Genomic DNA, 18,591 nt, shown 5'->3' on the forward strand with positions numbered 1-18,591 from the left:
GGTCCAGAGGCATGGAAAGCAATGTGGGCATTAAGGTACAACCTTTGAAGGACAAGACTGGATCAGGATGCCCTTGTTGTAACTCCTGTGTCAGCAAGGAAAGTGTGAGAAGAAATCAATTTAAACATTGCGTGTGTGTGTGTGTGTGTGTGTGTGTGTGTGTGTGTGTGTGTGTGTGTGTGTGTGTAAGCTTAACTGTGATAAAAATATCATTTCTTTATGCTTTGTGCCTTTTAAAACTGGTAACTCTCTTGAATTGCAGTCAGTAAATGAAACTCTGGGCACAACTAAGCACTGTGCAGGGCACTGGAGGATGAAGTGAGAGGGGCCTGTGTGTTGGTTCGAGCTCCACTGTTTCTGTCAAATGAGTCACTTTCCTTCTCTGAGTTCTTGCTCACCACCCAAAACAGCAACTGTTTGGTCCAAATTAGTCCATGGATGCTCCAAACTCCACAGAAGCTCAAGAAGCAGCCAGTTGACAGTTGCCCTCTCAGGGAGATCTGTGCCCCGTAAGGTCTGTGATTGGTTCTCCAAGCAGAAGCTGGGGCAGGGTTTGCTGTGAGTTTTTTTGACAAGTCAAGCTTCAAATTGCATAACAACTTATTCATATGAAAAACAAGTCCTAAAAATTTAAACAGAGTCACAGTTGGCAGCAAAAACTTTAACGTCTATCAAGTTACTGATTTACAAGTCCTATTCTTTGTGTCTTATGATGTAACTAAAATGCTTCAAACCTGTAAAATGGCAGTGATACAGTGCTTACATGAATATATTATATTTTTATGAAATACAATGTATCATTCTCCTGAAAAGAAACTGCTTGGAAAAGTGTCCTGTGGATTCTAATTTTTGCACTGTGCAAGGACAACTGGTGAATTATTCCCTCCCGTGATTTGCATTTTCTTTTTTCAGCGTCACAGCAAAATAAGCCTCTTGTTTGTGCTGGCATCAGATTAAATTAGATTTTATATTTGTTCTCTCCTCCTGAATTTGGTTTCAAAGTAAACAGTTATTTTCATTAAAAATCTCTCTTTTGGCTTTAGTTCTTTGGTTATTGTAATGTTTCTGGGTTGCTCCCTGGTTCTACTGTTGTCGCTGTTGAATCTGATTATCTGTGCAGCGTTGTAAATTGCATTTTGTTGGTTCAAGCCCATTGTTGATCGCTTACCTCCTTTGTGGTCCTATGGCTTCATTTTTAGTTAAGCCTGACTCCTGTTGGGGTCTGATCCTTCTTCAAGGCATCGTTATGGTACTGGGTTGGCAAAGTAGAATGAGGAATATTGCCAACTGGCTGTTTGCTGACTGCAGACAAGTTACAAGGAAGAAACAGACCTGACATTCATCACAGAAATTATTCTGAAACTTAGAGGCTAACATGGAGTCTTGAAAAGTAGCAGAAACAAACTTGCTTGACCCAGCCAAAAATATCCACATTCTTTGGGAGGGGTATTGGAGTTAACCTAGCAATAACCTTCAACAGAAACAAAACCAGCCCAGCTTTTCAATTTCAAGCTCAAAGAACTAAAAAGTTATTTCCACCTAATAAAAAAAAAAAGTACAATACGATTTTACATTCCCACCCAAACTCTTCATCTATGGTAGAACATGTCAAAAGCCACTCTGGGTCCATTTATCCTCCGGCCACTGCTAATAAAATTTCACAGGTGTGTGTGGCTGTACACACGGAAAGGGAGTATGGGAGGAAAGTTTTAGGTGGTTACAAAGCTGTTATTAGGTTTCTAGAAAATAATATAGAATTTTTTTTGAAAATTTGTACCATTCCTCACTTAACAAATGTTCACTGAACATGTCTCAGACACCAAGCATAGCCACGTCCCTGTATTCATGGGGACAGGTTCTAGGACTCTATGGATGGCAGACTCTGCAGCTCCTCAAGGCCCTTATGGGACCCAGAACATTTGCATGTAACCTACAAATGCCCTCCCTTCCCCTGTAAATCACCTCTCATTTACTGACAATAAATAATCCAATGTAAATGTTATGCAAATAGTTGTTACCCTGTATCGCTTAGCAAGTAATGAGACGGGAAGAGAGTCTGCTCAAGTTGAGGGAGATGCAAATTTTTAAAAAATAGTTCCTATCTGAGGTTGCTTAAATGTGTGGAAGTGAAGCCCTGACACAGTGACTGCTAAATACACTATTGGAAGTTTGGGGACAGTAAACAAAGCAGATGACAGATGATGTCTTGTCTCCTTATGGTTTGGGTCTGAAAAAGTCCCCTAAAGAGTCATTTCTTAAAAATTGCTCCCCAGTTGGTAGCGTGATCCTGGAGACTGTGGAAACTCTATGTAATAGGTTGCTAAAGGCAGGCCTGTGAAGGGTGGACCCCGTTCCTGTTCCCTGTTGTGCTCTCTGCTGCCTGGCCTACCACGGTGTGAGCAGCCTCTACCACATTCTGCCACTGCCAGGAACTGAGCCTCTCTGCCAGCCAGGCCTTCCCTGCCACGATGGACTGAAACCCTCTAAATCCATGCACCAAAATCCATCCTGGCAACCTGAGAGTGATCCACAAAAGTCACACAAAGGTGGGAGAAGAGAACCGATTCCATCAAGTTGTCCTGTGGCTTTCACTCATGCCCACGGCTCCACACCTCCTCCCCTCAAAACACACACACGCACGCACGCACGCACTCAACCACATGGTAAAGAAAAAGAGATAAAACAATAACAAAGATTCGTGTGACGACACAGACTGGGATTAGTCATCACAGAATAGAAAAAGGTAAGAATGCCAGGGTTTTACAGAGTTTGGAGAAGCTGCATTTGATAGAAGCTTTCATCTCTGCTCTCAAGTTTGCCCTCTTGCCTGGTTATCTGAGCCCTGTCTCCTGCTTTGCCTGAGTCTCTAGAAGCCTCTTGTGTTTCCAGGCCTCACCTGAATACTCACCCCACCCCAGGCCTCACAGGGCATTTTAATTAACCAATGTGGTTGAGGGCAGAGTACACATGTACTCGGTGTACCTGTCTCCTGCACACAGTTGTGAAGAGTGGACCCCTGATTACATCTGTGCCAGGGCATGACCAGCCCAGGAAAACAGAGGAGCTGCTTTCTCCTTTTACTTTTATGAAAATAATGGCTAACTGGACACCCATGAGTGAACTTACTGGGGTTTCAAATTCCTTGCTTTGCTTCTGATTATTTCATATGCTTCTCCAAAAGAGGCCTTGACTTCACTGAAACAGGATTGCTATGGATGAAAGAGGGGAAAACATGGCTTCTAAACAAAGAGCTTGATGGAATTCTCAGGAAATAGTAAGAAGACTGGGCTGCCGATTTCATTTTCAAGGATAAATTTACATGAGCTGGTGAAACCTTTAAAATGATTCCTTTTCTTGATTTATTTTTCTTAGAAATGAAATAAAGTTATGTATGTCACCTTGGGGAGGTCAAGGGAATGCTAAGCTCCTTGAAGGCAGTACCACGGACAGTGTTGGTGCAGCCACCAATCTGTGGTGACATTCTTTTTCTCCACAAAACAGACAGGACAGGATTCCTGCCTGTGTGAACAAGTGGGTCTCTATTTCTTGCTCCTCTTCTTAGGCTCTTTTCCTTTTGTTTGTTTTGCCCAATTCCAATGTGTTGGGTTTTGTTTTATTTTATTATTATAAATTATTATTATTATTATTATTATTTTACTATTAAAAACATACACACAAAGTTAAAGACTTTTCAGCTCTCGTGATCTTTAGTTATCAGATAGCTGCTTACAATATGAACAGGGTAGCAACATAAATGCCAAATTTGTTAAATGCTATCTGACTTTAATTCTGAAGATTTGGCTATCGTCAAATACAGGGAAATTACCTGACAGTTTTATTTAGTAGATTAAGTTAAGCCTATTGTAATTGAACTTTCACTTTTAAACTTTATACTGCATTTATTTACCTCCGTGTGTGTCAAGGTGCAGCTGTAGACATCAGAGGACAACTTGTGAGGGTCTGTGTCCTCTCCTACTATGCTGCTGCTAAGAAGGAAATTCGGGTCATCTGGCTCTGCAGCATGTGCCTTTATCTGTCCAGCCCCAGTGTTTCAATTATTAAAATTTCCTGCCCCATCCTACTTAACAAAGACTCAGTAATAACCCACTTAGAAGAAGACTTTCTGCTCTCTTCCTAGACATTTTGAAAATCTTTATTGCCCCTTGGTGTTCAACAAACCACCTCTGAATCCATCCTCTCTTTAAAGGTTTGTGTCTGATCACGGAAATCCTTGATAGAACACACAACTCCAGGGGCCCCTACAGTAAGGCTTATAGCTCAAGGTCATAAGAGGTGATGTTTCACTCTCTGGGTCAAATCCTTTATTCTCAATGAGTCAATACCTGGACAAAAAACAAAATGGCTTCCTCCTTCCAAACCAACTCTTCATTCCTGCCATGGCACAGCTCGGGGGAGACACAGTTTCTAATCCAAGGCCAGCTGGCCTACAGGATTCTGGATGTTCCCTTAATAGAGTTGTTTTTCTTTTTTTTTTTCCTTTTGGCTACTGAATATTTGTAAACAAAGTATTTATCATAAGTGTTACAGCTCTTAGTTATTATTTTACTAGAGTTTTAAAGATCCAGGTCCTGTCAAACACAAGGAGCACATTTAAGTATCCTAAATATTGTCATTTGCTCTAGTTCTCTATTGCTACAAAATAAGCTATTAGAAAACATCTCAGCTTAATATGACTATCATAAGTCAGAGTGCCATGGGTCAAGAATTCGGGCCCAGCTCAGTGGGTCGTCTCCTCTGCTCTGTGTAGTGTTGACTGGGTTAGCATTCAGTACCCAACTGACACACTGGCTAGTGTGAAGAGCCCACGATGGCTTCACGCATGTGTTGGTACTTGGGCAGGAATGGCTGGAAATCTTGGCTCTACTGGGACTGTCATCCAACATAAGTGCACGTGACCCCTCTCACACAGCAATCTCAGAAGGGGAGTCTTACAAGAGTCTCTCGGGTATCAGCTCCATAAGCTGGTAGTGTGCTATTCATCACGGCAGTCATTGAAGCTACTTACCTCAAGGGGGACTCAAGGGGACACTTGACAAATCCCACCTTTCAGGGGGAAGAGTGTTAAAAAAAAAAAACAACTTTGTAGTCATGTTTAATTAACAAAGGACGCAGCATAAGAAAATAATGCAGTTTCGTATTTCTCAGTAATGAGATCATCCATCAAAAGGCACCTGTTATCTGACACAAAGCAGTACCAGCTATACATCTTAAAGTCATCCATGCACCTTGCATTTCATTACTGATCACATGGATTCCTGTTAATAGATCACCAAAATATCTCTTGACATGGTCCTCTCCTTTCAACTTTTGCTGGCTAAAGACAGTGACTCACAAAAGCTCAACTGTGTCCGAAGCAAAGGAGGTGCCTGGTATCATTCTGATTGTTTTTTTAAGCTTGGTCTTACTTCATTTTTCATCCCATGATTATTTAATATACCTTGTCATAATTCCCATGTGATATATGAAGATAAAGAGACCTTGTAGGTTCAATGACTTGCTTATAGTTTATTACTCAAATATACTGAAGCCCAAATCCTTCTTTCCTAACCAGAAATTCTTACTTATTCAAGTGGAATGCCTTGACCTCAAAGTTAGCCTTACCTACTGCCTGGCTCATCTCATCACCTTGGTTACCAGTAGGAGATGCTGCATACTCCCTGTGTGCTAAAACAGAGCATCTCTTAGTTTGCAACAGTAACTCATTCTAAAGTAGCAGCTGTGTCTAATCCATTCAAATCTCATTTTCTACAAGCAAAAGGCCTTTTTAGAAGACATACCTAAGTTAGGCAGCACAGGAGAGATGCATGAAAAGAATCAGTTGATAATTAGCTGTGGCACTGAAGGCCCATGTTTAATCAGCAAGAGATGACAGCTCCAAAGGAAGAGTGAAGAATCACAGGGATGCTTGTGTGTCTATAACAACAACAACAAAAGCTGGGGTGAAGGTGCTTAGACTGGTGTGTAGCACGAATAATAAAAACCTGGAGACAGATATTAGGGTTCAAGCTTCAAACTGAAGATCAGAGAAGCAAAGCAGCCAAGCCAGTAGATCTCACCTCCACCAAGCTGAAATGGCAATCCTGTCTCCACAAATCCTCAGAGGCAAAAGCTGTAAATTCCTGTCTCCTCCTGACTTATATTCCTTTCTCTGCCCAGCCATATCCTCCTGTCTCCACCTCCCTAGTGCTGGGATTAAAGGCATGTGATCCCAAGGCTAGTATCAAAGGTGTGAGCTCTGTTACTCTTCACTCTTGTGTAGGCCAGGATGGCCTTAAACTCACAGAGATCCATCTGCCTGTCTCCTGAGTCCTGGGATTAAAGCTGTGTGCCACCACTGCCTGGCTCTATGGCTTGCTAGTATGGCCGCTGGGATTAAAGGTGTGTATCACCATTACCTGACCTCTATGGCTTGTAGCTAGCTTTGGTCCTGCACCCTCAGGCAAGCTTTAATAAATCTTAAATAATATATCACCATGCTGGCCATGTGCATTTGCTACTCATGTGTGTAAAGACCTACTGGGAGCTCTGGCTGAGGCTCGCCTGTCCTATGAACTACCTTATGTTTACAAACCACATAGCAGCCCCTCCAATCCACTTGATGCTGGTAGCCCTGTCCCATTCTTATCAAAACCTATGTGTGACAACAAGCAGGGGTATGGGTGACTTTATATCCATGTTTCACATGTCATCTTGCCTCCGTTTTTACACTAATGTCAACATGTTTGCATTTGTAGTGAAAGGAACATAATGTTTCTATTTACTGTAACATGTTTGTCACATTTGATTTTGCTTTAAATATTTACATTCATAAGAATTTTGAAGTTATTCTTTGTTGAATTAATTTTAGGGGGTGCGTGCGTTATTTGGGCTTGTGGTCCCCTCACCCATGTGTGCTCATGTGAAGGCTAAAGCCAATGTGTGCACCCTTCCTCTGTCACTCTCCACCTTAAACATTTGAAACACGGTCTCTCATTGAATCTAGAACTCTCTGGCCTCCATGGGAACCAGGTAGACATGCAGTTCACAGGAATAAATGTGAGCAAAACACCCAAATATATACTTAAAAAAGAGGGACATTAACTTGGAAGAGTTTCATGTGAAGTTCAAGGGGAGGACTAGAAAATCATTGTGATCTTCATGCGTTGTGAACATGCATGAAATTCTCCAAATTTCAAAAGGAAAAAGAATCACATTCTGACTAGTGATGTTAATTTTTTAAAACATACTTTAGATAATTTAAAAATTATCTTACATTAATTTGGACAGCAAAGCAAAGGCACTGGCATAAAGATTAGAAATGGAAAAATCAACAACTTGGATATGGAAAACATTTGATTCTGTGTTTCAGTGTGATGTTTCATCAACGAGATCATGTTTCCAAAGCCAACTGTGTGTGTGTGTGTGTGTGTGTGTGTGCGTGCGTGTGCCTGTGTGCAGGTACAGATGGGTGTGCCATGTGTATGGATATTTAGAGGCCAGAAGAAGGTTCAGAACCCTTGGAGCTGGAGTTATAAATAGTCCTGGGTGCTAGGAACCAAACTAGGGTCCTCTGGAAGAGCAGGAAGAACTTTCTTTCAGGTTCTGACTATCTAGAGCAGTTAATCTTCACCAGAAAAGCTGCTGCAAAGTTTTTTTATATGGGATATTATTTTTGATAATCACACAAAACAGATACAAAGAAAAGAAACAACCAGCATTCAGACATGTAGCTACCCCTCAAACACGTAAAGGAGAAAATGGATTTCACAATGACCTACTACAATGAAACAGCAATGATAATTGTTGATGTAACAATTGATAATTAGGTGATTAAGGTCTTGTGGAATATCTGCTTTGTTAAAAGATCCATGACATACACAGATAACCCTGATTCATCTAAGAGAAATATCACATAAACCTGCAGGGCTTCTTTTCGTGATGTCACTTGTGCATACATTTTTGTGTGTCCATCTGAACCTGGGAGGAACACGTGGGAGTGTCTGGAGCTGATGTGGCTCCTGATTCTGCCCTGAAGGGGTTAACTCTTCCCCACTCTCCAAGGAATACAGTGGGGACTGACTTATGAGATCTGGCAGAAGTAAAAAAAATTGACAGCACTAAGAGTGGATACTGTTTTCAATGCCTTGGGCCCTTTAAAGACACGAGTGCTTACTTTCCAGACAGTTTGGTATCTTCTGTGTTTAAGAAAATCCTCTTAAAACGTTCCTCACCAGTGTAATTCATAGCCGCTTTACAACCCCGAAAACGTTTTGATGTTAGACTTGGGTTGAACATGGTTGGGTATGTAGTAAAAATAAAATTTGGTTTCCTAACATTACTGCTGTAAAACAGCTAACTATAAACAGCGTTTTACATTAATAATATATTACATTTAGAAAGCAGATTATATGATGTATATACAATGTATTTCATTGCATGCTTAAAATATTCATGCACAAAGGGAAAAAATAGGGCATCTACCACAGTGTTCACAGTATTGTTCTGGGAAGTGGGGTTATGGCCGTATTAGTCTTCTCTGTTTCCTTCCCTGCGTTTTGTGAGCATTCTATAATAAATGTATGTTGTTCTGGAAGAGGGAGAACTTTTTAAGATTCGTTTTTTAAGAGCTTGAGCAACTAAACCATTTGAGTGTGTAAGTTAAAAGTCTAGTTTATGCAGTTAAAGGTGGCGGCTGTTGGCCTGGAATGGTTATGTTAAATCACACGGAGCTAATTAGTTCTTCAACCATGCTAAGTAGAGAGCTTCTACCACAACCACATTCTCCACATCAGAAAAATGTCTGTTCCACATCCCGGAAGGAAAGTGGATTGCCAAAGTATGCTCTGGTTGTCAGGATGGAAGCTGGTAATACTGGAATAGACACCTGTCCCTGACCACGACACTGACACCTTTTCAGCACTCACTTTGATGTTCGTCCCTTACCTGTGGCCTTCCAGTTAGTAAGACAGGAAAGAATGGAGCCCAGGATACAAGCCATGTCCCCATGTCACGGTGCCCAGCTTCCCTACCCACCTCCAACTCAACTCAACTCAGAGGAACTCCTCAGACGCTTTTTGAGTGTACCATGTGGTATGTGTCAGAATCAACCTCAGCTTCCCAAACTGAACAAGAGAAGTGCCCTTTATCCCTCCACAGTATTGAAGAGCATAAATAGGCGTTCTCAGTAGAGCGATAGCACAAGCAAGGGCACGGCTGTGCGTGTAAATTCCAAAAGGCTTCCCACGGGTAGCTGTGCCTTAGCGGGATCTTGATGTCTGTGTGTCTGCACTCACCAATCATCACTTCGGTGTTCTCGTTTCCCTGTCTTCTCAATGAAGAGAAGTTGTGTTAGGTTCTTTCCCCATCACTGGGCAGAAGCACTTTAGGGAGAAAGAGCTTGTCTCAGCTCATGGTTTCAGGAGGATTGCCATTCATGTGGAAAGACATGTAGACATGGGGTGGAGCTTTGCCCCTGGCTACAGGAGCATCATGCAGACAACAAGCAGAGGAGTCAGGTTACAGCTCCAGATCTCAGGTTCCTCCAAGACACCGACTTCCACCACCCAGGCCTCAAGTCCTTAATCTTCTGCAGCCTTTAAAATGGTTTCACAAGCAGGGGCCCTATACCTGTTTCTTTTCTGTTACTGTAATAAAACAACATAATCAGAAGCAATTTGTAGAGGGAGGAATTCATTTGGGCTTACCCATTCCAGAGGGTTAAGAGTCCATTGTGGAGGGGAGTTATGGCAACTAGCTGCAGTTGTGACTGCACGTGGGAAGTAGAGAGAACAAACTGGCAGGAAGGCAGGACCTGGAGCTCTCCAAGCCCACACCCCTAATGGTAGATTTCCTCCAGCAAGGCCACACCTCCCTGAAATACTGCAACCAACTATGGACCAAGTGTTTAAATGCCTGAGACTACAGGGACCATTTCTCAGTCAAACCACTATAGGGCTTATTGTTTAAAACATAAGGCCATGAAACTCAATCTGGAGATTTCAGATTCAATCCATAATGGAGATCAAAACCATTTGTCAAAAGGTAGCCTATATCTAAGCAAACACTATTTTCATTTCATGTAGAACAATTACATATATTTAATTTACTGCCTTTGGGCTGATTTTTCTTATATTTCAGGAACAGTTCTATGTATGTGAAATAACCCTAAATCTTCAAATGAAATAAAGTATGTTATGATTTTAAGATTTAGTCGTCCATTCCATTTGAATGCATAAAGTCTTACGAGAGAATGGTTGTTTTTTTCAGCCACTTGTCTATAAACGTTTGACCAGAAGTTGAAAACCTGGAAGGCCCTGTTCTCAAATAAGCATTTGTGATATGTAATATAATAAGATTAATATATAATTTACATTACATATAGTATATGATGAAATATAAAAATAAATCCCATCCTTGTATTTTATTAGATGCAATGCTGTTGGTGGCAGAGCGACTGGAAGGGCCGTTCAACATTGAGTCAGTCATGGATCCAATCGATGTCAAGATCTCTGAAGCCATTATGAACATGCAAGAAAACAGCATGCAGGTGTCGGCAAAGGTATTTCCAATAATAGTCTGTCTCCCAGTGACTGCGCATCGCACAGGTGCACTTGCTCAGGACAAAACGGAGTAATGAAATATGTGGACAGGGATTATAAATTCTAGGGCACTGCCAGCGAGCTTCTCCTATTGAACCACAAATTTACTTCTTCATTTAAAATGGAGAACAAAGTGGCATTGAGAAGGGAAGTGAGTTTTTAGTTCACAGCTACTCAATCATGACAAAGTTTTAGGCTGACTAAAAGTTTCAGCAAGCCCCAAGTACAGCTTACTAATCTCTCACATGTGTGAGCAATTTAAGGGAATTTTCTATTTTGATGTTTGAAATTTCTGTACACCTTCACTTTGTCCCCCCAAACCTTGTAATTATAGCACCACCTGTGAAGGTGAGGAACGAGTTATATATGGTCAGTAATAAATAAGCAAACACCACCTTTGACTTTTTTGAAGACAACTGTATAACCTTCATTAATGAGCCTTGGGGGAAAATGTTCCTTTGTATAAAAAGGTAAAAACATATTAGAAGGCAAAAAGTACCAGAGTTACATAAATTCTAAGAGACGGAGGTCCTGAGTTCGGAACTGTGGGGGACAAACCGCAGGTTTCCAGTCTGTGCTTTTAGTCACCCAGCTGGATTTAAGCAGGGCGAGCCCTGAGCAAAGAGGAGGGGTCTCAGTGGGTGGGAGATCTCCATGACAACAACCACAGCCTCCACTTCAGCCCTCTAAAACCCCAGTGGCAGGGAGATAGCATTCCCACCGAAATATGCCAAGACTTACATGGTCAGCTTATTTCAGTTTTTAAAATGCTTTGTGAAAGAGATTTCAAATATAGCCTAGGAAGAGGGAGTCATGGAGTTCTACGGGGCCTCATTCACTGCCAGGAATCTCACTGGTGTTGAGCTGCTTAGGGTAAACTTGGAGGAAGTAGGGTAAGGAAGACTGGTCTGAACTTGGTTCTCTCTGGGAGGCAGCTGAGCCCAGAGTTTTCTGGGCTTGATTCTGGACTTTTAATGAACCTGAGGAGCTCTGATAGAGGAGGATGCTTGAATTACCATCAACTGTTGGGGAAATAGCACATTTGGGGCTTCCGTGAAAGGCCATTTTCTTTCTTTACTGTGGAAAAAAAAAAAGCAACTATCCATTCCTCTCGCTCGAATCCATCACCTAAAAACCAATTAGAGTTGTTGTGTAAGGCCTCATAACCCAGCAGTGCTGGAGTAATTGGGGGCTAGGTTTGTGGAAGTTAAAAATAGCCCTAGAGAAGAGGACAAGACAAAATGGTGAAGGGTAGTATCTATGGCCTGAGACTACCACTCACGACTCAGAAATAGATGTCTGTTTCTATTGTGCCTGCTCAAGTTCAAGCCAGGCATTCTTCTGCCTTCTGATTCACCAATTAATTTAGTAACTACTTGTCAGCAATCCACAGTGAATTAGGCTCAGTTCTTTATGCCAAATACCATTTCAGTAGGAAAGACAGACATGAAGCAGAACTGATACATAAACAAATAAGCGATATAACACCAGACAATTACAGATGGTATGAACATGTCCTGTTCCCCAGTTACTGGGCATATTTCCATAGGACGTTTCTACTAACTATTTGATTTTTCAAGAGTCCTTGGAAAAAAGTCCCTGTGTGGATAACATCCTGCTGGTCCTATTCCCATGCTTGTCCCTTGGCTTTCTTTCTGTAAGCCTCTGAAATCTGCCCTTCATTTAGTCATAATCAAAATACTTGCAAACACAAAAAAAAGGTAAAGCACCTCGGCTTCACCTTTCGACATCTGGAGTGGAACCCAGGGTCGGGCAAGGACGTGTGTCTACTGCCTCTGCGTACCAGAGGCCTTGTGCCTTTGCTGATGGGCACAGCTCCATGGCTTTTGTCTCAGCTTCTTGTGGCTTCCTCTGCCTGTGATGTTCCTCCTCCTGCCTCTTTCAGCAGATCCCTGTTGTGATTTCTCCTCCAGACAATTTATCACAGCATCTACTGAAGACTAGAAATATATACCTGTTTGTCACTTGATACCCAACAGCCTTCTTCTGACAGGAAAGAAGGGAGAGAGAGAGAGGAGGGGAGGAGAGAGAGAAGAGAAAGGAAAGGAGGGAGGGAAATCTGTTAAGTAAACTCTGAAGATCTTGGAAACAAACAACTAACTCTATCTTAGTTACTGCTCTATTGCTGTGAAGAGTCACCATAACCAAGGTAGGTTATACAAGAAAGCATTGAATTGGGGGCTGACTTACATTTCAGAGGGTTAGCCCATGATCATAACGGTGAGAAGCATAGTAGCAGATAGATAGGCACTAGAGCAGAAGTGTTTGCATCCGGATCCGAAGGCAGCAGGCACAGAGACAGAGACAGAGACAGAGAGGGAAGGTGCAGAGAGACACCTCCTGCAACAAAGCCATATTTCCTAATCCTTCCCACACATTCCCACAAACTGAGAACCAAGCATTCAAATATCTGAGCCTCTGGGGGCCATTCTTATTCAAAGCAGCACATTAAGCAAATTCAGTTGGGCTTGAAGGCATACTCCTTTCATCTCAGCATTTGAAAGACAGAAGCAGGAAGATCTCAGGAAGTCTGAGGCCAGTCTGGTCTACACAGTGAGTTCCAGGCCAGATCTGAGACCCTGTCCACCAACCTGCCACACAGAGAGAGAAAAAAGAAAGAAATGAGAAAAAGAAAGAAACTTAACAAATTCAAAGCATATATTGCCTAGACTATACTCTTTTACACTGAATACATCTTTATTGAAAAAATATTCTGTATATTTATAGAATACCACATGATGTTTCGCAATGTGTCTACATTATAGATATGCAAAGTCAAGCTAATTAGCAGGACGTTGCCTTTGACATCCTGTTTTTGTTGTTGTTGTTGGTGGTGGTGGTGGTGGTGTGTGTGTGTGTTGAGAAATCTTCTCTTGTAGCAAATTTCAAGCACGTAGATTAGTATGAAGAGTAATTTAAATGAAGTAGTCTACCAGGAAATTTTCTAAGAGGTCAATGAGATGAGACTTTTTATCAGCAGAATGTGAATGAGACATTTTTATGGAATTTACTTAACTGTATCATAATAGTACTGCTGTCTTAAGAACTATATTTAGAAATGACACATTTTGTGAGAAATGCCATAAGTGGGAAGAAACAGGGCCCGTAATGTTACACTCATGAGAGCAGCAGTGGAAAGGGCCGTAAAGTAGCAGCTTGATAGATGGGCTGGGCTAGCAACAGAAGAGCGAATCTGATAAGCTTCACAGAGAGAAGTGAATGGAGGGAGCTGTAGAAGAGAAGAGAGATGGGGAAAGGAGCAGCCAGGCTCTCCAAGAAGGATCCAGTCTGTGGAGAGAGTCCAGTGGCCCTTCTGGAAAACTAGAAAAAGCTATGAAACAGATGCCAGCGGTGGAAGACTTCAAGGATGCTGGTGGTCTGCATCCCTTAGCGGTGCTCAGTGCTGTCCCTGAGGATTAACGCTGGTTGCATTGTGTCTCTTCTTCAGTGTAGTCTCTCATTTCTTCTAGTCTTTCCTGGAGTCTTAATAGTACACGTGCACCTACACACACAGAGACACAGAGAGAGAGAGACATACATACATACACACACAGACATACACGTATGCATCCCATACACACAGGCACACATGTGCACACACACATATACACACAGACATACACACATGCACATACACATGCATGCACACACGCACACACATACACACACATGAACACACACACACACATACACACACAGGCATACACACATGCACACACATGCAAAAACACACATAAACACACTACTTTAAGATAAGAGGTGTCTTTCCTTAAATGTACTCATCATATCTAGAGGAAAGAGAACTAATCCTTCTCTGTCTCATAACTGAGACTGTGAATTCGAGTTTTACAGACTCAAGAAAAGGTCTGTTCTCACCGTAGATATCCATGCCCCTGTCTTCTACAAGGTCTGTTTGTAGCAGGCACTATCAAATCCTTTTCATTCTCCTATTTAGCCCTCAGAGAGGCAGTTGGGAGTGAGGTACCAGAAGATTCCTTTGGCTGTGGTCAAAGAGTACCGCTAAGTTACAATATGCATTTCTGTTCTATGTCATGACACTGCTTTAAAGAATCTAGATCTCTTTGTTCGCCGTGAAATATTTGTATGTGTATACACATTTTGAAGGATGAGGACTGTAACACACTAATTCTGTTGTTGTTGTTTCCCCTTGGGTGCAGAATCATCAAATAGAAATGAAAGCCAGCATAGGTGGTATTGGTTGGACCCTGACCATATCCATTCAACAAATACCATAGCACGCTCCAGGCACAAGGAGCGCCGCGGAAAAGAACTGGTGCCCTTGATCTGCTGCTCTGCTGACACAGTCTCCTTCTGTATGCCTCAGTTATATATTTATATATTTATCTCAAATCCTCCCTGAAGTCTTGTAAAGTTTCCGTTTACTTGTTCATCAAAAAGGAATGTTAAATTTACAGAGATTAAATAGTTAGCCTCAGGTCAGACAGCAAGTGGCAGAGCTGGGATGCAGCCAGATCTGTCCAGCTCCAAAAGAAAAGGATTTAGCCAGCATGCCACACTCTCCTTTATAAGCATCTCACCCACCAGGACCAAATGTGCCCAGCAATGGAAGAACCAGCTGTGTGAGGAAACCTAAGGAGAAGGAGCAGGAGCACTTTAAGCACAAACACACCGTATTCGGCGGCTTCACAGTCTTTATGACAGACAAAGAAGAACTCTTACTAGTGTCCCACCCAAGTGAAAACAGTTCAGAACTGTACACTGGTGGAAAGTCTCCAAAGGAATGGGGGAGGGGGAGCTCCCTGAATCAAGTTTCTGCCTTTGAACTTCAGATTTGTTGATAATCCTCCCCTTATCCTGTCAGGGAAGATAAAACTGATTTCACTAGATAGCTATATTAGGAATAATTTCAAACCTAACTCAGGAAGATTGGTTTGTCGGATATAATCTAAATTAAGGAAGAAGACATATTAAATTCTGATCAAAGCCATCTATTCAATTAACAGCTATTGTAGATGAGTATGGTACCCATTTCAGAGGAGTTGGACAGCCCTAACATACTTCATTTTCTCTAGACTGTTCTTCCTGAATGTGCTGATCAGAAGAACAGAAAACCTAGAAGAACATTAAAGAGAATATACCAACTTCCGTCTCTCGCTCTTGGGTCTAAGTTTCATCATCTATATTTTTTGCCTAACGGCCCCTTTCTGATGTAATGGTTCTCGGTTTCACATGCCTTGCTTCACTAATTATTCAGGATTCTTCTTCAGCACCCAGCTCTCCCTCCCCAACTCTCTTCCCTGAACCTTTTCTCTTTCAGGGAATTAGGGATAAACAATATCTTGAGACTTCAAATGGTGAAAATATTTTCTTTTCTATTGGAGGATAGTACCTAGAATTTTGTCTTTTTATTTCTCCAGGAATGTTTCTCTTTCTGTCTTTGGGGGCTCCTTATTGCATGTGCCTGTTGTAAAGAAATCAGAGTATTCATATGCCATGGTCATTTTCTACTTCTTTTTCCTGGCCAGTATTCTAAATTATTTGAGAACAAAAGTTGTATCTTAGCTAGGGGTTTTATTGCTGTGAAGAGACACCATGACCACAACTCTTATAAATGAAAACATTTAATTGGGGTGGTTTACAGTTTCGGAGGTTCATTCCATTAGCATCCTGGTGGGGAGCATGTCAGAATGCAGGCAGATGTGGTGCTGGACTAGTAGCTGAGAGTCCTACATCTTACAAGCAATAGGAAGTCGGCTGAGACACTGGGCGGTATCCTGAGCATAGGAAGTCTTAAAGCCCACCCCCATGGTGACACACTTCCTCCAGCAAGGCTGTACCCACTGGAACAAACCACACCTCCTAACAGTGCCACTCCCTGTGAGATTATGAGGGCCAGTTACATTCAAACTGTCACAAGTTTCATCTTGCTCATTCGTAAATTATTCACAGAAAGGTCTTAGTGTGTCACATATGAAAGAAATAGCATGTTTCACTTGGTTGAGTTCACAGTGTGAAAACACAGCACCAGGGAGACTTACAAAAAATAAATAATAAATACCTTACCTTGGTTTGAAGGTACTCTGGTATTCTTCAAACATGGCAGCAGCTAGTGGGTTAGAATTGGACAACAGACAGACCCAGGACCTGGCTATTACTATTGGTGTGATTTGGGGAAAATCACTTATCTGTCTAAACTCAACCAACCAGTGTTGAAAATGAAAGCTCAATACAACTTACAGGACAATGATACAGTACATGTGAAGTGCTTAGCATGGAGTATGTCAATCAAAACCACCTATAAAGGTTAGTGCACGTTCATCCAGGAGAGTCTACAGGCTAACACTTGGCTTATAAGAGCAGAAAATCCTTAATATCTCCATCTCACATTTGATCCCACACATGTTTGATTCTTTTCAACAAACAATTTCCACCTTGAGAGAAAGACAGGATCTAAATACGTATCTATGAATACAGGCATCCAGGGATGCCAAGTAGTTAGTGATGACATCAGCAACCCAGTTCTAGTTTAAGCCTCTTGTCTCTACCAAAGCAAAGAGACTTGGGGGAATTTTGGTGGCCTCTGCCCATGGTCACATAATTCTTACTAGTTTGCTCCATTGGTGGACAGTTTGGTCCCTCTCATGAGATCACTGAGAAAAAAAGCAAATGGTCACAGTGTTTACAAAGCTTTATGACCTATTAATTGCTACACCTCATTTTCAGTGGAAAGAAGGTGTGTCCTCCATGGTGGAGAGGGGTGTGTTCTCCATTATTCCAGTCTTTTGGGTTTTCTCTGACGTTTTTATAAATTCAAACTGGTTGTTCTATTCACCAATTCTCACATGCAATATGGTGCTGAGAATGCTAACCTTGAAACACCTTGTGGTTTTTTGATTTCTTCTCGTCTGTGCAGAAAATCTGTGTGTATTCTATTCCTATTCCTATTTGTAACAGAACCAGTTTTTCTGCAGGGAAAAAGCCACAGTTTTCATAATGGAAAATGAAAGCTCAAATGTGCTCATTTATAAGGAACGTAGTGAAGAAAAACTAGCTTTAGTTTTCTTTCTTTGAAAAGGAGATTCTAATTGTGTTTTCCCTTTTGATGATAAAGGAAACCTCTTGGTTATCTCTAACATAGGGAGATTTACCTGGAGACTCTTTTTTGCTTCAAAGGCAAAGAATGAGATTTTGTGGAACACAGTCCACTCAAGAATAGATTAGTAAAACTCGGTTTAATTGAACATTCAGTGTGTCCTCAGGAGCAAAGCAAGAAATACATTTTCTGGATCTCACAGAAATCTTCTCACACCTACCTCCTGCCTTACAAGGAAGTCTGTCCAGATCCAGTTGCTCACAGACAGATGGCTTCCTTTCTCCTAAGGAATTTGTGATCTGGTCTGACGTTGATGGGATCACAGCTTCGGGTGCCCTGTGTGCCTGAGAAGCACGTTCCTCTGTGGGAAAAACATCTACTGGCAGAGTTTTCCAATTTCCTTGGTGTAAATACCCTTGCTATGGCTGGTTGCAAACTCAGGCATGATGTCACTGAGCACGGAGAGACATACCATGATAAAGTAGTCCTTCCTTGTAGGTGTGATTGGCATGAAAATGCTCAAAAGCATAGATAACAGTACAGTGATAGAAAGTAGGAAGTTTCATATGTGTGGTGTGTGGTGTGTGGTGTGTGTGTGTGTGTGTGTGTGTGTATGTAGGGAGAGAGTATAATCTGTAACTGTAAGTATATACAACATAACTTTTAATGATTATGTTTAGCAACTGATTTATAGAATTACTAGAAATGTCTCACTTCTCATCAACAGTAGGAGCACATCCCAGTGTACACTGCAGATCTAGGGAGCTCCCTGGATTCTCCCATTACACTCATACCATTCCAGTTCCCCACTCTCTCATCAAAACACTTGTCAAGAGAGCAAGGACATGGCCAAGAGTCATATCCACGCCACTTAATTTGGCCAATCTAACACTCAAT

General features: G+C 41.7%; 1 protein-coding gene across 1 annotated transcript in view; it reads left to right on the forward strand.

Annotated features, from left to right (window-relative positions):
- Window positions 1–18,591, forward strand: part of Gpc6 (glypican 6) — a 1,011,294-nt gene that overhangs the window by 889,921 nt on the left and 102,782 nt on the right. The window contains exon 5 of the mRNA XM_027394047.2: window positions 10,428–10,558. Coding sequence (XP_027249848.1) covers window positions 10,428–10,558 — 131 coding nt within the window. The remainder of the gene's footprint in view (window positions 1–10,427; window positions 10,559–18,591) is intronic.

This window comes from Cricetulus griseus (assembly GCF_003668045.3).
Source record: "Cricetulus griseus strain 17A/GY chromosome 1 unlocalized genomic scaffold, alternate assembly CriGri-PICRH-1.0 chr1_1, whole genome shotgun sequence".
Lineage (NCBI taxonomy): Eukaryota > Metazoa > Chordata > Mammalia > Rodentia > Cricetidae > Cricetulus > Cricetulus griseus.